General features: G+C 33.8%; 1 protein-coding gene across 1 annotated transcript; it reads left to right on the top strand.

Moving 5' to 3' along the window:
- The first annotated feature begins 4,039 nt into the window (after positions 1-4,039).
- Positions 4,040-21,038, top strand: LOC107456107 (uncharacterized). Its single transcript, XM_087160414.1, has 6 exons — positions 4,040-4,149; positions 8,283-8,347; positions 10,930-11,037; positions 13,740-13,784; positions 16,103-16,138; positions 20,886-21,038. Exons 1-6 carry the CDS (start codon positions 4,050-4,052, stop codon positions 20,937-20,939), a joined length of 408 nt encoding a protein of 135 aa, XP_087016540.1. The 5' UTR covers positions 4,040-4,049; the 3' UTR covers positions 20,940-21,038.
- Positions 21,039-22,521: the final 1,483 nt, after the last annotated feature.

Raw genomic sequence — 22,521 nt, 5'->3', positions numbered from 1 at the left:
TTCCTAACCCTGGATGTATTCGTCGTGACGTCCTTCTCTAAATTGTTCTATCTGTCCTTCTACTTGACAAAGGTTTACAAGCTTAAATTGAACAAATAAGCCTGCGAATGTATGCAAGTTCAATAAAGCAATAATAAAGAGATGCTAAATTAGCCTGCGAGGAGTATCAACCTACCACGAAATGATCAGAAGCATTGAGGTACAGAGTTTAAATCCCAACACACCCATGGGCTTATTGGTTTTACATAAATTTGCAGGCCTGTGTGCTCAATTTAGGCTTCTAAACTTTTGTCAACTGGAAGAGCTGATAGCACAATACTCAGAGGGACAGCGCGAAGATACATCCAGGGTAACAGCGGGATTCGAACCCGCTACCTCAACGCTTTGCACAGCGTTTGGTGGATGAAACTGCTCGTCCAGGTTGGCCTCCACCTTTGGGTATATCGTTGTGCTGTCCCTTTATCGTTTGTGGTATCTGTCCTCCGAATTGAGTTGAGTCTTTGCATATATCACTTAAACATACATTTGCTTATGAATAAGTAAATAAAATAAGTTGTGAGAAGTAGTAAGGCCTATAAGACCTTTTGCTATAGTTTTGAATTGTGGAGTGAGGTGTAGTGTAAATTATAATTTTAAGGAGGAAGGAAGTTTTATAGGGGGAAGTTTCCGTAACCATGGTAACAAGAGAGGAAAATCATGTGATTTTGAGACGCATATTATCAAAGAATATAGCATGTTCCTATTAACAGATTAAATTACAGAAAATTAAAAAAAAAAGTACATAAATATGTTGACATGCTGCAAAATTTTAAGATGTGTTAAAGTCTTACATTAACACCCGAAATCTGGTACTTGTTTCGCATAATATGCTTCATTCAGAAATTTAAAGTATTTAGAATAATGCAAAAATAAATATACATTTTAGCTGATTTCTAGATGCTTCAACTAACATTTTTCTGGGTAAAAACTAACAGTTAATTAGAAATGAAGTAATGCTATCAAAATATAATATAAGCTACTTACCGAAACATTTAGTTTTTGTCTCTTTTTCTTACACAAAAATATCAATCTAAAATTCTTCGCACTACAGCTATTGGCGACGATCTGGAAAACATCCCTGAGGATGATCCGAGAACATGCCATCGTAATTTTGATCCTCCGCTGAGGGGATGGCACCCCCGCTTCGGTAGCCCGAAGACTTGCACACGAAATCGAGCGAGCACTTTACGATGGAACAGTTTAACGAGGACCCATAACGCACACCCTCGGTCCCTTCGCAGACTGATCCATGTGTTCACCCACCTGCACACTGACCGCAGACAGTGATGCTTGACTTCGGTGATCTGCTGTTAATGCACACAGGGGCAAAGCATATTTTATATTAGTGCAGATTTATATCTTGCTTTATCTTGTAAATACAAATGGGCGATTCTCAAATGATTCGCAGCAAATTTGATATACGTTTGTTCGAGAACGCGTTGCATCGTTCGACACTTTCTGATTTATACCTCCCTCAAACCACCATTTTGTGGAATATTATCCACTGTAAAGAAGAAACAAAATAGTTTTCCGTAGGTTTAAGTAAATATATTTTTCCGACTTTCAGCTTTATTTAATCAAAAAAGAGTTTCATACGTAATTTATAGCAGGTTGTTTTTTAATTATTTAACTGTCTCATTCTCTAAGTCAGATTAGAATAAATATAATTAATATGAATCATTTTATTTTGTGATGTGCTACATTATCGAAAAATACGCATTCTTAAAAGTACATGTACAAAACGCTTTCGCTTGTTGATATTAACAATTTTAAAACTCATTTTTATTAACTAAATCTATATCAAGTTACTATTGATTTTTAAAAAAAACGTGAATAAAAGATAAATTAAATTTATGTACTAAATGCCGATTCATTAGAACATTTTGATAGTGATAAATCCTGACTGGCATCGTTTTAATAATACTAAATAAATTTCATTTTTCTTCAGAGGTGTCTTTAGAGGATTTCTTTAGGATTTTTCCTTTAGAGGATTTCTTATGAATCAAATTACTTAACATCTGATAATGTAAAGACACAGAAAAAGAAAGCAAACGGCTTACAAAACATTTCAGTCTGTAAAATACTATTATTATTCTTTGTAATTTAAATATAGGCGGCTCTAGTTCATACGATTTCTCTACTCCCCTCACTTTCCCCTTTGCGTTATCATATTAACCGGAAATCTTACTTTTTCTAAGGCAGTAGTTTTCAATAGAGTCGGGATATCCTGGTTGGTAGGACACTGGGCCTATGTCCAAGAGGTCGTGGGTTCGGCCCAAGACTCACCGTGTGGTAAATGGTGACTGATGCGCGTTAAAGCTGTCTAGTCTCAAAGTCCTCCATGTTCATATAACAAATCAATACCTCTGGAAGTACTGATCTAGGAATTTCCTTGTCTTCTGGATTGTGTTCAGAATGACAAGGCAACGGAGTTAAACATTAGCAGTCGTAAATCCAAAATTGGGTCGGCTGTTCAACGGCGGATATAAAATGAAATAAAAAGTAGTTTTCAATAAGAATTTAGAATGCACTGGCATAAAATTTAGAATGCATGCACTTACATAAAACTAAAAAAAAAGTACATAAAAAAGTTGACATGCTGCAAAATTTTAAGATGTTTTAAATTCTTTCATTAACCACCGAAAGCAGGTACTTGTTTCGCCTAACACGCCTTATACAGAAATGTAAAGCATTTAGAATAATGCGAAAATAAATATAAATTTCAGCTGAATTCCAGATGCTTCCATTAACATTTTTATGTATGCTTATTAATGTTATATTTTTATATCTGTGTTTTTTCTTTTTTACTCGTTTGATTTTATTTTTATTTTACAACCCTAGTGATTCACTAAGAAAAGCGAGAAATCTTTGAGAAAATCACTGCGTTTACCTTCAATAAAAAAAAAAAATATTTAGTATATTGCGAATAATACGTTGAATTGTTTTACGCTGATTTATTGCAAAGTTCCATAAAATAAATAGCTCCTTGTATTAAAACGGATAGCAATTTACTGGAAACGCCGAAGACACAATTAATCTCTGTTTCTCATTTAAGAGAGAAAATGTAAAAGTGTTGTTATATATATACCAGAAACTGCTTGCGAAAAATAAATTGAAAGCAAATGAAGCGAAACTGTTCTCACCTTTAAATCGCTTTTTAAACAAATTGTGATAATTAATTTTTTGCGAAATATGAAATTCCAGGCAAAATTACTTTTTCTAATCTAGCGGTATTTTCTAATAAATTAAAAAAATGGAGTGCGTACTTTACATTTACAGTTTCATTGTTTTTATGCGACTGAAACCAGTTTGCACTCGTTTACGTTAGTGTATCAATAGGTTAAATTAGTCGATATATGAAATAAATTCAACGATAAGATAAATTAGACGATATATATTATATAAATATAGATTATTTACAATATCAAGCATTATATTATAATAATGAGATCAAATTGTGAGAAGCACTGCAGTTTTTTAATAATGACATGATTTGCACCCGTTTATACGCGATACTTTTATAGTTAAACATACATGTAATGGATTTTTTTCCAGGAGATTTTTTACAAATACTTCCAATTTGTATTTATTTTTAGCGTATGTTAACCCATGGATACAGGAGCGTTAATAAATGCATCCGTGTAAAAACAATACAGCTGTATATAGTATCACCTTATAATTATAATTTTACATAGAATCTTATAGTGCGTCTAATAACATGGCTGTAAAAGAAAGAGATCTCCATACGATTTGAGAGTATTTAACAAATCCATCGAAAAGTACGCAACTGCATTGAACCCATTTATTATTCCTTAACTTCACGTTCACTGCAGTGCGTGCGTGTAATAATTCTTCATTATTAAAGATAGTAAATAACTTCAATGACATTAAGTCCATTTTTCAAATTCTTCGAATTATGTCATTTTTTTTTTAAATTTCCCTATGGTTGCATATATATATATATAGATTTAAAATAAATACTTTCGAATTTTACGTGAAAAACTTTGAGGATGCATGCAATTGTATTCACTGTGTTTCTGGCAATTTTGTCCCCAGCTTATGGTGTCGGCGATTTTGAAGGCTTAGGTCTCTACAAAAAAGTCATGTGTGGTATGTAATTAGATATTTTTTTATATATTTAATAATGCTTAAATAAATTTTGAAGGGGGGGGGTTAAAGATACTCGCCCGTGCGACTTTTCATGCTCATTAAGAAGCGCAGACGATTTTTTACATTACGAAATTAGACTCGAAAACGTACCTTCTCTGAATACCTTTTTTTCAACGGATTCGGATTTCCCCAAAATATAGGGGTTAGCCGTAATCTGAGAAATTGAGTCCCAATAGTTTGGTCAAGAGGGAGATTGAAAGTTTTGACCCTTTCATGTTTATTTAATTTTTTGTCTATTTCGCCATATCTCGACTATTTTTAAAGCGAATTGAAGCATTTTTATAATTTGTATACCTAAATTATAAAAATTATTATATACAAATTATTATATAATTTGTATGGCCAAAGTTACTTCCATTCATAAAATAACTAAGTAAACATTTATTATTTCTTATTATTTTATTTAATATTAGTAAAAAAAAATTTGAGTAATAAAATATAAAATTTTTTACATCATTTTAAAGCAAAAAATTTTACACGACTCAATACAAAATTTGAGCAAATTCTGTTGAATAGTTTCTGAGAAATCAAATATTAATAACGTTAGATGCTTGATAGATAGCTGCCGCCTCCTCTATTTTGTGTATCAGAAATTTAAATCCTTCGGGAAAAAAAGTTACGTTTATTCAGAGAGAAACCGTTTTTGTGTCTGACTTGGAACTTAAAATATCGGGTGTACTCATTAATTATCATATTTGAAGTCACCCCCAAACAATTAAAATTGAGTCCTATAACGTGAAGATTCGATCATTAGATCAAAAGTTATCCAGAGTCACCATTTTTTTTTAATAAATAAAATCTAAATTGTTTCTGAGTGAACGATACAAAGTTTTAGCCCAAGCACCATGATTTGGCTTCACATCGCCAAAAACTAGGTTAAAAGAATTAATATAATACAACCATAGGAGTGTTAATTAAAAAAACTTGGTTAATATCAAAATAACTAGGTCAATTCGCTGAAATTTGAACTGAATCGAACTATAACATCCGATATCTTTCAGGTAAAGTGTGGATGCAAGAATGTTAAAGTCACTGTTTAAATACTGTCGTCTTGAAAATACGTATTATTTTGTGCTTATACAACTTTTTCAGTTCATTATTATTGTTAAAAGCTAAATACGCGTTGCTAAAGATAAATATTAGTTGAAACCTAAACTAAATAATCAATAAATCGGTAATAATCAATAAATCATGCACGAAATTGAAAGAGATATCCAGACACAATTAAATCAAGAACAATTCCAGTTATTTTATTTATTACGTGTTGCTCTTCTTCATGGCTTTACGTTATTAGATTAAGCAAAACACATTTTTAGAAGTCAGTCTTATTAAAATTAATAGTATTAACATTCAGTATCGTTTGGTATAATGCTATTGCTGAAGGTCAGCACCTGATTGTCAATTATTACCATAATCAACAGTTGACTACGGTTCTTTTCCTATTCGGTCTGCTGTAAAAGCTAATTGTCATAGTATAGTTACAGTACTTACAGTAGAAATCGAGGTACCTATATTAGTACCCGATTCGAAATTCTAGATAGTCCCATCAAAGCGTTTTGATGGTTTGTGTTGGTTTCAGTACGATTCATGATGGTTCAACATCATTTGAGGGTCACCATCGTCCAACATTTTCCATGATGGATTCATGGTTTTTGATATGCCAACAAACTTCCATCATTCTCTGATGGAAAATGCTACTATAATACTATGGTGGTTAACCATCAGGAGGATTCTAATGGAATAACAATCCATGATGGTCCGTGATGGTCCATGATGGATATGTATGCTACCATCAAACAATTTTTTTTTTAGGTTGACCCATCAGTCCGAATTCCAACATTGGGGGAGAAGGTTCATGATCGTTCCAATATTTGATTTCTCCACACGAGTCTCCTGAAAGTCTCCGCACTTGAAATTGAGACAACCCTTAATGCTCGCCAAACGTGAACAGTGAATTATTTTTCAACCACTTACTTCGCTTCATCATCTACTATTATACCTTTCGTTACTCTAGCTAATTAAATATATAGTAGCAAAATGTCTCAAAAAGGACTAAGTATTCACTGAAAAGAGAGAACTAATATATCATCAAATTTATGAAATATTTAATGTTAAAAGAATGCACATAAAGATTGCGAAATAAATATTTCTCTCATACGATCGCCGAATACTAATCTTGTGCAGGATTTTTCACAACTTTCTCCCCAAAATAGCGAAATAGTAACGTCGGAGCGGAGCCAAGTGCCAACTCCTGGTGAATGAACTATACATATTAAAATAGCACCCATTTACATAATTCAAAATTTTTTTTGAATTATTTTTTTTTTCAAATTGAAAATCCAAGGAGCTTATCAGCAATCATTAAGATATGCACGCCTAAAATAGTGAGCGTTAAATATGAAATGATAAGTGTATTTGACAAAACTAATGGCAACTTTTTCATAAAAATCAGTATGGCTCAGCGGAGAGATATTAAATCTAGTTATGAACGAATCATAGAGCAAATTTTTTTCGGTCTCTGACTGCAGAGATTGCCATGCTGATGCGAATCACACTTTGGTCGAAACATATCAGAGCTCCATTGGTATCAGGCGAACCATGAGAAGTTTTCTTGATCTCTTCCTGCATTTAACACGAATGCTGGATAGTTTTCGCTTAGAAGAATTTCCTCGGAGGGGAGTATGATCCTTTTTCTTTAAACAGGTGTTCTCTTGTCTTCTGGGTTCTAGGCTCAGAAATTGAAAATGAAAAAAACTGCCTTTCCACTGAGTGGATCGGTGTTCATGATCACGTAGTTTACCACGACAGAAAAAATACCCATAATATTTTTATAAGTTTAGAAGTGTCATTTTTGCAAAAAACTGCTAATATTAACTGCTAATTAATTATTGTTGCTAAATGCTAACATATGCAAAAAGCTGCTAATATATATATAATTAACTGCATAAATTTAAAAAAATTATGTGTTTCAACATTCTATGTATTCTCATTCTTCTATTCGCATTTTACACTCCTGTCGAAAGGTATAAAACCGCCTATGGTGCTGACATCTCAGCAATTCAAATCGCCTTGGCACATCTGTAATGTTCTGAGGGATGTCATGCTATAGTTCGTTCAGCAGGAGTCGGAACTTGGCTCCACCTCCTCGAACGCAGAGTTCGCTTCAGCGCGGGAGTAAGAAGAGAAACATCTCCGCGTTTGAAATGGAGACAACCCTTAAAGCATGACAAACACATAAAAGGAAGGCGGTTCTTATGTGCTTCCCTTATATTGATGTCCTCTCTGTCAATTGTGCAACATTCATTTAGAAATGGAAGCAAAGCACCTGAGTCATTGCCCTGCACTGAACTCGAAAGTTCGGCAGGGGAAGATCGATTTATAGACTTACTGTGGTCTCAGTTTTGTTTGCTGTTATTTCTATTGCTTCTTGTTCTATTTCTACAGTTTGTTTTTCTGCCAACAGTTATCCTCTAATCTGCCATTGAAATAAAACAAAAAAACTTTTATGTACTGACCTGGATTTCTAGGAGCGTTTCTACACCATCAGAATCCTAAAAATTACAGTTAATTATCTTAGTTATGTTACACTATTCTTCAAATTTTACTGATAACTTAATATTGTTACTGTATCCCAGTTGGTGAGACGTTCTCTATGTTGAATTGATTGAATGGAACAATTTTAGAAATTTCTTGAAAAAAATGGTTAAATAACACTTTATTGAATGGTTGTTTTACCATATTTAATCAAAACAGTCAAATGACCATAAATAAAATGGTAATTAAACTGCTAAATTTGAGAAAAACTGTTTATTAACTGCTTTCACCTAATACCGTTAAACAACCAGAATTTTATCGCACCCACTAGCACATGAAGCTACTTATATCTTTGCAACTGCTTACATATAATAACCGAGCCGGTTTATCTGTCCATCTCATGACCGGCAGAACTGGAGTTCGAGTCCTGGTGTTGACTCCACACTATTTCCCCCCATTCCCTTCAACACATGAAGTTCAAAATGCTACATTTTTAACAATTACTACTACAAGTAACAATTGTCGCTATTTGTTTACAGTCGCAGAATACGCAAAGTGGAGAGAAGAACTGATAGGATGCATGAATCATTATGACGGACCTGACGTAAGTCATTCTTTTTTTTTCAAATATCTTTTAAGTCGACGTAAGTAAAAATTAATGTCAACACAAGTACTTTTTTTTTAAATTCAAAACTATGAGTAGTTAGAAAAGTGTGACATTTTTATCATTATCTATATAAAATAAAAATGCTTAGACGTGGTCATAAAACCGATGAACTTTTTTTTGGGGTTAACAGCGGAGAATTTAAGCTAACTTACTGGCCATTTTATTAGACGCACTATAAGATTCTATGTTCAATCTTAATTATCAGGGGATACTATACAGCATTATTGTTTTGACGCTGCTGAAACCGGTTTGTAGTTGTTTATGCTCGTGTATCAATTAGTTAACATTGTAATGCAATACGTTAAAAAATAATGCATTAATTAAAATAGGAAGTATATAAAAAATCTCCTGGAAAAAAAATATTACATGGATATTTAAGTATAAATGTGTTGCCTATAAACTCGTGCAAATCATGTCATTATTAAAACACTACAGTCTGTCTCATAATTTGGTCTCATTATTATAAAATACTGATATAATGCTTGATTTAATAAACATTCTATATTTATATAATATATCGTCTTATTTATCCAACAGTCCAATTTATATTATAAATCGCCTAATTTAACCCTCATACACTAACGTCAACAAGTGCAAACTGGTTTTATCCGAGTTAAAACAAATAAAGCTGTATAGAGTATCACCTGATTTTACATAGAGTCTTATAGTGCGTCTCACAATTTGACCAGAGACTGTAGTGAAAGATTAAAAGCGAACTATTTAATACAAGGGTGAAGTAACGTAATTTTAACGAATATATAATATATAAAATGTTATACAATATATAATGCAACATATTATAATATATATGGAGAGAAAAAATATTTATTGACAGAAGTTTGAGTATCGAGTATTTATGCTTTCATTACAGACTGTCTCATTCAGAAAGATGTGCTCCGTTTCAAAAAACCAGGTTATTAAATTCACCTTTCGAGGAAAAAAGCATTCGACCTAAGGAGAAAAAGTGATTGTTTATGAAAATTTGTAATGAAAATATAAATGAAATACTGTATACGGGCACTTTCAAGGTGGGGGGGAGGGCGACGGTTTATCACCATGAAAACAGATTATAAGAAAAAACAACAAGAACATACTAAGCTGGGCTGGAAGAGCTCATGATTTTGTTTTAAAAAATTCGGATATGATGTAATCGGGATATGATTTTTTTTAAATAAAACAGTTTTTTATTTCATTTACCTGTTAAATTACGTAATCGGATGTGATTTTTTCAAATAAAACAGCATTTTTTAGCATTTATCTGTTAAATTAAGTAATCGAATGTGACTTTTTTCAAATAAAACAGTTTTTTTTAACATTTATCTGTTAAATTACGTAATAAACTGTGATAAATGTAATATATGTAAATTACATTTACGTACATACAACCAGATTAAAGTATAACACTAAAAATCTATTGCTTCCATTTTATTTTTTGAAACACATCCCAGATAGCAAAATAAAGTTTATTTTCACTCAACAAAAGCCTTTTTAATGTAAGCCTAAAAAGGTTTTTTTAAGAGGTTTACGTGTAAACCTTCCAACCCCAAAACGAGATAAGTGATCATCTGCTCTATTCCACGCACATTACCCTCATTCGAAACCTTGGTAAACAACCTTCGATACAAAAACCTTAACGAGTTTGTCTTAATGTTTTCAAGCGTGAAAAAAATCCTTGAGTAAAGCTTGTCTTAAGATGACAATAATCTTACATCTAGGTAATTATAAGGTTTCTTTTCGCAACGTCTTGTATTCTCTACTAAAATCTACCTTGTCATGTTAATTTTAATGAACAATGCCATTAGAGCTAGAGCCCCTGAATTAGACAGGCTGACTCATCATCTATTTTTGCTCCAAAGAGCTAACATGAGCACAATACTAACATAACGTTAACTTGTGAACTTTTTTGCTCCAATATTGCTTGATAGGTCAGCTCTGATAGTATAGGAGCCTTAATTGGGTATAATATTAAAAAAACACAACTACTTCCACTTAGTAGGAATAACATTTACCATGACGCAATGCTAAATTCTATGCCACTATCCACATAAATCAATTATTAATCAAACATCGAATATCAATTACTTTTCTTTATAATGCAATAAAATCTGGCGAGCAGCTATTTAAACGATCAAGCACTTCGTTTGTTTATTTGTGGTTTGAAGTTAGGCTCGCAGAAAATGCCGTTCATGGGTTAAATTTAGTAGGAATAACACAACCTGTGACGTAGGCTATAGTATACCCAATTGGATCCTATCGCTTGTGTGACGTCAGCTAAAACGTCATTACGGAAACTAAGGGACCATTTTACCTACGTGACAATACTTTTTTTAAAAAAAAAAGCTTTACAAATAATTAGTTTTTAACTATTTTAGGATGAAAGGTTTGAAACTGCATTGTTTTTTTCATTGAAAAAAGGTTTTTAGGGCAAAAATTTTAGTGACAAAGAAAAAAAAATTTCTGCCCTAAGGTGACATGCTTCTGACTCAGAAAGAAAAATAAGATCTATGGATTCTTTTCAGGTTTGGAAATTAGTGAAAGGTTGCTACGATGGATTCAAAAAAGAGAATAATGTTGTGGAAACATACATTCAATTTAACTGCCAAAAAGAAGTAAGCGAAGTGGCGGAGGTAAGAGTCTTCTTCAAATATTCTATTCTGGAAGTGGTGTAAAAAATGAATATTCTATAAACGGGGCATTTCATCTCCTTCGTCTCGAAGCCTCTCTTACCGGTTAGCATAATAAAAAGTAGCTGCCAAACGATAGGGTTGGCTTCCTGAAACTCGGACAGAGAGAGAATTTTCCCATTCGGTTTTTCTACAGTAAAACCCTTTCGCAAAACTCAGTTGTGGGCCAAAGGAATCACGGACTTCATAAGTTCATGCAAGATGGGGTAAATAGGGGTCAGCCCTCCGTAAATTCTCCTTCGCAATAACAATTGAGTGCACAGTTTCATAGTGACTTTGTTAGATTCATACTGAAATTTGAAGTATACATTACCTCAAGATATGTTTTAAAATGTCTAATGTAATGTGAAGCCACGGAACCAAAGAAAAGAGAAGTCTAGTTCTTAGAATACGTGACTAATGACGCGGGGAAACTGCTCGGTTCGGTATGCTATACCAGAAAAACAGCTTACAGGCACGTATAGCCTAGTCGGTAGGGAGCTGGACCCATGTCCGAGAGTTCGTGGGTTCGAACCCCGCCGGCCGAGGACTCCCCGTGTAGTAAAGTGACTGATGCACGTTAAATATGTCGAGTCACAAAAGTCCTCGATGTTCCCATAGAAAATCAATACCTTTAGCGGTACTGGATTAGAGATCGATCGTTCTCTGTTTCAGGTCAAAATTACGATCTGCGGATGAATGAATGGGTCCACCCTATGAACGGGTGCGACGTATGGTGCGGCAGAAGTCGAATTCTTTGCCATAGATGGCGCCACTGAAAAACAAGAAACGCACACTCTGCCTTAAATTTGCTCGGTTTCACCAAGCAGGCTTGCTAGAATGCCAAGTGACATTGGAAATAACAACAACACAGCTTATAGGGTGAGCAACAAACTCAGATAGTTGTTGTTGTAGTTCATTTACGTCGCATTAGAGCTGCACAATGGGCTATGGGCGACGGTCTGGGAAACATCCCTGAGGATGATCTGAAGACATGCCATCAAAATTTTGATCCTCTGCAGAGGGGACGGCAAACCCCGCTTCGGTAGCCCGACGACCTGCACGCGAAGAAGAGCACTTTATGGTAGAACAGTTTAACGAGGACCAGTACCGCACACCCTCGGTCCCTACGCAGACTGATCCAAGTGTTCACCAACCCGCACACTGACCGCAGCCAGTGATGCTTGACTTCGGTGATCTGCTGGGAACCGTGTCTTAACGATCATTCCACTGCGGGACACAAACTCAGATAGATCATAAGTACTAAGATGGTAAGTCTCAGGTTATAAGGCAACTCTACATGCAAGGTTGGGTATGCTACCACTAGCTCGCCGCCATTTTATTCATTCTTTCTTTGTCGAAACGTGTCAGCAGATTTAATCAACATGTGTGATATTATCGTATTCTTCAAGTAAAATATCTTCATGAAGCGTACAGTACCGTTTATCTCTTATGTAAAAATTCAGGTAGTTACAGGTATTTTACTTATGTCACATTATAGCTGCTCAATGGGCAATTAATTGGCGACGGTCAGGGAAACATCCCTGAGGATGATCCGAAGACCTGCCACCGCAATTTCGATCCTCTGTAGAGGGGGTGGCTCCCCTGCTTTGGTAGCCCGACGACCTGCGCTTGACGTCGAGCACTTTACGGTAGAACAGTTTAGCGAGGACCGATCCCGCACACCCTCTGTCCCTAACGCAGGCTAATCAAAGTGGTTACTTGACTTCGTTGATCTGCACTGAAACGTGTCTTAACGATCAGTTCACTGCTGGACTATTATCAGGTGATACTGTACAGCTTTATTGTTTTTACGTGACTGAAACCTGTTTGACCATGTTTATGTTCGTGTATTAATTGTAGAAATTAGACGATATATAATATAAATTCTACGATCGAATAAATTAGACGATATATTATATAAATATAGAATGTTTATTATATCAATCATAATATTAGCGTATTATAATAATTCGACCCAATGATTAGACACACTGAAGTGTTTTAATAATGACATGTTTTGCACGAGTTTGCATGCAATACTCTTACATTTAAACAAGCATGGAATGGGTTTTTATTCAAGAGATTTTTTATAGACTTCCTATTTGTATTTATTTTTAACGTATTGCATTACAATGTTAACCCATTTATACATGAGCGTAAATATGTGCAAAGTCTCGTAAAAACAATAAAGCTGTATAGAGTATCACCTGATCATTAAGATTTTACATAAAATCTTAGAGTGCGTCTAAGAATTTGGAAAGAGACTGTATATTGGATCAACCGTGCAGGAAGCTAGTCATATGATCCTGCATTTAAGTGGTTCAGAATCCACCCTTAGGTAATGCACTCAATGGTTTTAGAAGTGGAGAGAAATCTGTAAAAGGTTGCGTGGGCCGGGGATAATACTACCCTTATCTGTCGTCTGGACTCAATTGTAGAAGTGTAGTGAGCAAGCGTTGTCTGAGTATCGTAATGTCTTATAGATGAATCCAAAACTGTCGCCAATAGCCCATTAGAGAAGGTTTAGTACGACGTTAACAGTCGAGTTCATGCTAGTAATCTCTTACAGTTTTTAAATTTAATGGGTGGTTTAATAATACTAAACTGCTTTAATAATTTATTCATAAATATTATTTAAAAAAAAGTTTTTTATTTCTTTGCAGCTTCTACATTGTATCATTCATGAGCTTACCACCTCTTCTGAACATGTAAGTAAGATTAAAAAGAATTCTTAGATTTAAAGGACACTTCGATAGGAGCGAATTAACAGCTTCCGTTACCAATTTTTTTGAAGAAAAAAAATTCAAAAAATCAACATATTTTTTGATTTCATTAAAAAATACTAGGAATCAAAAATGAAAAAAGTTAAATATCAGTCTTTGTATATGTTCACATCTTCATAATCTGCATTACTTTCACTTTCGCTCGCGAGCGCCATTTTTTTACTCCATTTTTTTCTATGTAAATTTATTCAACGTCGCATATACAATTGTACAAAACACTTCTGCAGTCCCACAAACAGCAAAACTCCCCAACAAAAATGGGTTAACTTCCAATCACAGCGGATTATTGTTATTTGTTGTTTTGCTTCCAACCGAATAAAAACGTGATAAAACAAAACTAATTCTGCTATGCCCGAGTTATCTCGGGATGATAAATATTTGCAATATATACAAACCCGAGTTAACTCGGGATAATCAGGGAAGTGGTGAAGCGTGATGGTTCTGTGATTGGTTGAACATTTCCCGAAAAGAAACGAAAAAGATTTTTTTATGTAAATTTAACATGGAGTGATTCAATCTAAAAGCTTATAAATCCGTTTTGTTGTTAAAAAGATTGATCTTCATTATTAAAATTCATTTTTATTTTAACTTTATTTTGGAGGGAGTTGTTAACCGCTTCCGTGATTATCCCGAGTTATCTCGGATACGTATATATTGCAAACATTTGTCATCCCGAGAAAACTCGGGCTTAGTAGAATTTGCCAGTACATTATGTTTTATCACGTCTCGGTCGGAAGCCAAAAAATGCTGTTGTTGGAAGTTTGCCAAGTTTAATTTGGGAGTTTTGCTGTTGGATTGTGGGATTGCACACGCGTTTTGTACAATTGTATATACGATGGTTGAATAGAAAAAAGGGTAAATAAAAATGGCGTATTCCTTCACTGACGTATGAAAAGTATCACTTTGTGTTACTTTTCACAAAGTGATACTTTTCATACGTCATGTATATATTGCAACTTTATGAGCTATCCTACAAAGATTAATATTTAACTTCCCCGAAATAACTCGGGATAATAAACTGATTTTAAATAAAAGGTTTCTTACACATAAAAAAAAATTCAAATTTCAACTTAAAACTTGTACGTTATGTTTTGCTTCAGTTCTTTGTATTTATTAATAAAATGAAAAAAAAATAGGCTGATTTTTTGCATTTTTTCTTTTTTCAAAATAATTGGTAACAGAAGTGTTTAAAAACCCACTCTAATCAATCTAAAAAGAATTTGGTGTTGGTCTGAGCCACTGAATACATTTTGCTTCGCAGTCCATGAGGATACCATCAAAATATTGACCCACGAAAGAATAGCTTTTTAACTAGATACGATTTTTTAGGACAGTTTTAAAACTTAACGTTAAAATATTTTAAAAGGAAATGAGTTTCAGAAAAATTAAATTATTTTCTTGTACGAAAAATTTGACGAAACAGTTTTCAAAGAGCCTATTTTATGATTTAATAAAAGATCAGTATTTAATAAAAAAAAATTATTTTCTGAATTTTAATTGTTCGCTCTTGTTAAGATACAGTGAGTAGTTATCAACCAAGTCAGCTGTCATCTATGAAAAGGTACCCCACCATAGAATCTAGTTAACATGCCTTACATACTAGTGAATTGGAATTATATTTTTGTAAGGGTAAATACACTACAGTACTCCCCCACCAGAATTATAGCTGTGATAGAAATCTATGAACGGATACTACCAGTTGATTCATTGCTGTTTTGTGAGAAGACGGGAGAGTTGTATTAAGATCACGGTTGTGGTCGCTCCTGTGTTGCCTTTAGCTGTCGAGTGTATACGTTGTACCATGTGTGTGTGTGATCGAGACTGAGAAGCAACAGCGTGAGAAGGACAATGTCGCAGTCGCAAGTAGCAAGTCAACTGTTCAATGTGGACAATCCATCCAAGTATTGAAGTTCAAATCAAAGTGGGCGTTACTGTTAAGATACGCAAGTTCATTTCAAAGTGGGAGTTTCTGTCAAGGTAAGTGTGTTCACATCACGTCCGGGTCACCAATCTGGGGAGTGAGTAGTTATCGACCCTGTCAACTATCATCTATGAAGAGGTACCCCTTTATAGAATCGAGTTAACATGTCTTACATGCTAGTGATTTGGAATTGTATTTTTGTAATGGTAAATACACAACAAAGCTACCTTTAAAAAATAATGAAATATATTTATATGTCACCACAAAGTTTTATCTTTTTTCTTATGTTTTTCCATTTGTTTTTTTCTTCTTTTTAATTTAGGGCGAAGAGTATAAAATTCGACTCCAGAAATGTCATGTAAGTATGCTTGCATTTTAATACGTTTTGCATTTTAATCATTCAGCAGGTTCACTTTTTTTTTATCTGTCGTGGTTTTAAAGACGACACGAGTCCCTTTTTAGTTGTCAGTTTAATTCAATGGGAATTGAGATTTAATGGCCCAAGGTTCAAAAAGGACACTTTTGCCTTTGATGCACAGTGGGCCAGCATCCAAGGTTAAATGGTCAAAATTAGTATTTCGATAAAAAAAATTTATAAATTTGGAGGTTTTTTATTTAGGGGTTTTTATGTGCAGGTAGATTGAATTCAGAGTGGAAATTTTGAAATACACTAAAAATACCCCCAAAAAAATGGCGACTGAAATATGGCGAGCAAAAATGAAAATAATAATATAGTACGTTTAAATAATTAAATATAGCAATGAAAATATAATAATTTTCGTAATTTTATACTAAAAATGAAAAGCAAATTATATTTCCGAAGTAATATTACAAAATAACGTTTTCGGTATATCTAGTCCACCTTTGTAATACGGGCAAAATGGGGCAGGTTCTCTCAAACGAAGAAACTTCAAAGAAGAGAACAAAAAAAAAGGTTAAGCTAATTACCTCGTGGAGCTTTTTGGAACTAAGTTTCAAAAGTCATTCAAACATTGTGAAATGTCAAATGATAAGATGTAAACTATAAGTTTGTCAAGAGCATTAACTAATCCAACACATTGAAAAATTGTGCTATAATTTCAGACTAATTACTCTGATAAAAATGTAACAGTAAGGTAAATTTCCTATATATATTTCTGAAATAAAATTTAAAAGTTACTTATTAAAAAAAATTTAACATATTTTTAATTACATTTTACTCTCGTCAGTTCAAAAAGTAAATTATAATGTTTGGAATGATGAATACTTAATATGGGCTACATTAAAACTGCCTTCACATAATTTAATTGAAAATTTAATTTTTGACTTTTGGTCAAAGATCATGGTCTTCTGTCCACAGTGCGTTGCTATGGCGGCTGCTGTTGTTTTTCTTTTTCTTTTCACTAGCGGGCATTTTTAATTTATTAACATAAAAATAATTTAAAGTATTTTTATATTTTTTTCCATTATGAACGCATAATGACTGGATTGACGGTGATTTCAATATAAATATGAATACTGAATAGGGAAAAGTATTTTGAAACAGGTACATAGGCAGGATCAAACCGAGCAACAAACATCAATGGAGACAGTTTTTGCAACCCATGATTTGAAATGCTTAACGGAGTCCTTCCAGAAAAAAAAAATTGACCCATGGGTAACCTGTGATTGCAACTAGGCGATCACAACTTTTTTGTTGATTTTGTTTTTTAAGTTTCTTTTAGTTTTCAGTTTTCTTAGTATTTTAAAACTACAGAAAACTCGATAGCAAATAATACAGATCATAAAACTCTGCCTCGATTGAGTATATCGATATCGTTTAAAAATATTAGTTAGTTACGTAAAGTTAAAACTTCGTTTTTGCTAATTTTTTTCTGAAAAACATGCAAAATCATTTCTTTTTATTTTTGGATTACATAATCATTCCTACACTGTGCAGTGCAAATAATTATGTTGCCGCGCAATTTTGAAGCAAAAATAGAAAAATTCATATATTTTTTTTAAAAATAAATTTGCAATGAGTAGTTTTTAATAAGGAAGTGCTAAATAAATAAAAATAAAAATTTGAATTTTTTTAACTTGCGTCGCTTTTTTCTATTATTCGGCAGTATATTGCTGGAGCACTTTTCACATAGCATGATTCAATAAACATTAAAGATACAGAGTCTGTTGCTGTTACACACATCAATACCAGCAAGCAACCTATGTTTATATTTATTTCCATCGTTGAACAGCCGATCCAATTTTAGGTTTACGACTACTAATTACTTCAACTGACTTAGGTTACTTCAACTCCGTAGCCTTGTAATTTTGAACCAATCTGGAAGACAGGGAAACTCCAGTAAACTCCTGGAAGAAACTCCTGGATCAGTACCCCAAGATTTTGTTATGGGAACATGGACGACTTTGTGACTCGACAGATTTAACGTGCATCAGACACCCCTTACCACACTGGGAGTCTTCAGCTGGCTGGGATCTAACCCACGAACATGGGCCCAGTACCCAACAACCAGTCTATCCCGGCCCCAAGCATCCTATGTGAGACCAAGCGAATTTAAGGCAGAAGGGTATGTTTCTTATTTTCAGTGGTACCATCTACGGCCTAGAATACGATTTTATCCACTCGCACATCACAGCCCGTTTTGCAGGGAGGACCCATTCATATTCCATTCATTCATTCACAGACAGTCATTTTAACCTGAACCAGAGAACGATCCATCTCCTATTAAGAACCTCCAGAGGTATTGATAGGTACTTGGAGGACTTTGTGGCCCCGACATATTAAACGTGCACCAATCAACATTTAATACATGGAGATTCTTCGGGTGGCAGCATTTGATCTCACAATCTCACGAACACGAGTCCAACATCATACCGACCAGGTTGTCCTGAGGACGGTATAGCACTGGTTGGTAGGGCAATGAGCCCAAATCCAAGAGTTCGTGGGTTTGATCCCCACCAGCCGAAGACTCCCCGTGTAGTAAATGGTGACTGATGCTCGTTAAATCTCTCGAGTCGCAAAGTCCTCCACATTCCCATAACAAATCAATACCTCTGGGGGTACTGATCCAGGAGTTTCCGTGTCTTCTGGATTGGGTTCAAAGTTACAAGGCTACGGAGTTGAACATCAGCTGTCGTAAACCTAAAATTGGGTCGGCTGTTCAACGACGGATATAAAATATAAACATACCAGATACCAAATCTTTTAATGACATTTAGGTTGAAAAAGATCACACAAAAAAAAGTTTGCTTTTCATCTATGTATGGTTAATTGTTGTAAGTTTGTAACAGTTGAACCTGATGGTTAAGCTTTGCCGGCATTTAGCCAGTGCTCTCTAGGCTCATTATGTAAATAGCGCGAAAAGAAAAGCCACAGTTTTGTGAAGACGAAAAGAGCTTGTGACCTAATTTTTATTGTTTGAAAAGTTACTGCATAGTTGTAATGTCGAGACTCGTTAAAAAAAAAATTGAAAATCAATAGTTTATGCTGAAGAAGAAAAATCACACTGAATTGGCGATTTAAAGAAATAAATATTCATTTTTTTTTTAAATTTTTAGGCTTTTTTGTCCATTCCAAAGCCCATTCAGATAACGTAGTTTTTCGAAACTCTTTCACCAAAGAAATTTTTATAAAAAGCAACAGTGCAAATGCCCTACACTTGAAGCAATTTTAAACCACATATACCGTCTTGCGGAGAAGAATTATCTGAACATTAGAACGGACAAATGACTTAAATATTTTAAGAGTTATTACTTTTTTTTTTTTTAAATCTCCAATTTGGCGACATTTTTCCCCCCAGATGGAAATTATCAAAATCACTGCCTTATTCTCAGTTTTAGCAAGTTTTTATAAGCCCAGAAAATGCGGCATTGCGTTAAACTTTTAAATAATAAACGTTTAGGCCACATATAGTTTTCATTTTCACAAAACTGTGAATTTTCTCCATGTAGACTGTAGTGGACTTTCTCCATGTAGATAATTCCAATTAACCAGAATATAAGACATGTTAACTCGATTCTATAGAAAAGACGGGCAGAACTTGACCCAATAGTCATTGTTTTAAACTTACAGAAGTTATACAGAAGTTATAAGCATAGTGTTCGACAAATAGCATCATTTCACAAAATTTGATGAAAGTTATGCATTAAATTTGACGAAGTATTTGCAGACCATGCAGAGGCAGCACTGTTTTTCCAAGTCAAGCAGCGTTGAAGTGATGTTTCTAGCAGTGAAAAATAGATTTTAACAAAACTATAGTTTTTAGTCTACATTTATATGCTATAGCATTTTCAAAATGAGTATATAGGGAGCTGACTACATTGTGGCAAAATGGATCCTACCAATCATGAATAATTGTTACAAACAAACAACAATTATAATTCGCTGATGTATGCATTAGCGCTAATATCTGTATTTAGAGCACGAGACTCTTAATATCGGGGTCGTGGGCTCGATTCCCAGTTTGGGCGTTTGTTTTGCGTATGAGCGTGGAGTCAGTAGAGTAGGTAGCATATGGCAAAGAAATTTGCAGACCGAGGGCTCCGGAGTTCGATCCCGGTCTAGGGTCAGTCTGGAGCCATGATGGCTCAAGGGATAGAGCGTTCGCCTTCCAATGAGTTGAACCGGGTTCGAAATCAAGCGATGGCTGGTCGATACGAATCCGCATCCACCTTGCATCGACCACAGTGCTGACGTGAAATATCCTCAGTTGTAGACGAATCATGGGTTAAATTACTCCTGCTGTCAGGCTAACCGCGAGAGGTTCTCGGGGTCTTCCTCTGAAGCAAATGCGGGTTAGTTTCATCAAAAAAAGTCCTTTACGAAAGCAAATTTCGCCCATTGCTTACAATATCTAGGAGTTTTCCTTGTCTTCTGGATTGTGTTCAAAATGACAAGGCTACGGAGTTGAATATTAGTAGTCGTAAACCCAAAATCGGGTCGGCTGTTCAACGACGTATATAAAATAAAAATAAAAAATTAAAATGGCAACAGAGAACAACTTGACCAAGAATTACTAACTAAGCAGAAATAAAAATTTCCTTGGACGGAGTAAAATATTTTTTTAATAAATATAATTTTGTTGTTTAATTATTATTAATATCTTTTTTCTATTTTTTTTTTTCAGGATTGCCTTATTGCTCTGAAAGAAATAATATTAAATGAAAAAAATCAAAATTGAGAAACAGCATTAAAATGTACAAAATCGAAATTTTATGCATTTTCGTTTGTTAAAAATGATTTTAAATGCTTGTAATCTGCAACTTACAATAAAATTATGAATCTCTGTGCTAGCTTATGAATTTTATATTTGTTGCATTTAAAAAAGGAAATGGATCATATACATTTTTGATTTTTGACGATTAGATGTTCGCATTATAATTGTACACAGAGAAGGAAATTCTGGTACAATTACCGCACTGCCAGTGTCCTTTCTGGTAATCAAGAAAACTGCAATTCTGATGGCAATAAAAACCTAAATTCACTATTCATATGTGCTGGGATTGCCTGGTCGGTAAGGCGCTGGGCTCATGTCTAAGAGTTCGTGGGATCGAACTCCAACTGCTGAAAACTCCCCGTGTAGTAAATGGTGACTGATGCACTTTAAATCTGTCAAGTCGCGAAGTCCTCCATGTCCCCATAACAAATCAATGCCTCTGGGGGTACTGCATTGGAGATCGATCGTTCTCTGATTCAGGTCAATATAACGATCTGTGGATGAATGAATGTATGTATGAATGGGTTCACCCTATAAATGGATGTGACGTATGTGTGTGGCAGAAGTCGAATTCTTGGCCATAGATGGCGCCACTGGAAACCCAGAGCAACCACAAACCCTGCCGAAAACAGCAAGAACAACTAACTATTCATATGATATGGAGTTGACTGTAAATTCTAATTTTAAAATTTATAGTCCTTGTTAACATACATTTACTAAAAAAATACAAAACTATAAAGCAAATTTAAACGAATAAATGGTTTTTATACCGTAGCATAATGTATCATGATAATATTACCAAATTTTACAATATTTAACAAATTAATATATTACCACATTTTATATTAATTTTCGAACATAACTACCAGAGTTCTTCAGTAAAAACTACCAAATTATTTGTAGTTTCCAAAGTGAAAGAAAAGCATTAAATTTTACCATATTCTTATAGGTTTGATCATAATTTTTTTCTCAATTTTGCCAATTTGCTAATGCAGTAAAGGGAAATGTTGAAGCAAAACGTTTTGTCAAAGCAATTCATTTAATTTTTAAAAAAAACTCTTTATAATTTAAAATTTTAGTTGAACTAGTACCCTAGTTCAATTAGGGACACATTTTTATTTTAATTGTCTTTTCTTAAGGTATCAGACTGAGGGAAAATTATCAATTTCAGCGAAAGTTTCTATCTACTACTATTATAATTATAATTATCTATATTTGAAATTTCAATTTTTATATTTCTACATTTCTATATTATATTTTTACATATCTATATTATATTTTTATGTTTAGATATTTTCTCAAATATAGTTAATCAATATATTTGAAGTTCATAAGCTATTAAAAAAAAACTATAAATTTTTGAGCTCCGATTTCTAAAAAGGATTTTTTTTTGTATGCTGACAAACGAAACTGAACCTCCCCAAAACGGAACTAAAATTATTTTTTATGTTTGAGTTTCTTATTATTTTCTTTATTTACAAAAATTAATTTTGAAGAAAAGAAAAATTAAATTTAAATTAAAGACAAATAGAATTGATAATGGGGT

The sequence above is a fragment of the Parasteatoda tepidariorum genome, chromosome 4 (genome assembly GCF_982258835.1).
Source record: "Parasteatoda tepidariorum strain Cologne lab strain chromosome 4, Ptep-v5.0, whole genome shotgun sequence".
NCBI lineage: Eukaryota > Metazoa > Arthropoda > Arachnida > Araneae > Theridiidae > Parasteatoda > Parasteatoda tepidariorum.
The sequence above is the reverse complement of the archived record's forward strand: the minus strand, read 5'-3'. Positions and strand labels throughout refer to the sequence as shown.

Excerpts from the sequence above, each read along its gene's own strand:
- LOC107456107 (XM_087160414.1), top strand. The coding sequence starts at position 4,050 with ATGCATGCAATTGTATTCACTGTGTTTCTGGCAATTTTGTCCCCAGCT. Across the intron at positions 4,150-8,282 it reads CTACAAAAAAGTCATGTGTG|TCGCAGAATACGCAAAGTGG; the intron begins GTATGTAATTAG and ends ATTTGTTTACAG. Across the intron at positions 8,348-10,929 it reads ATCATTATGACGGACCTGAC|GTTTGGAAATTAGTGAAAGG; the intron begins GTAAGTCATTCT and ends GATTCTTTTCAG.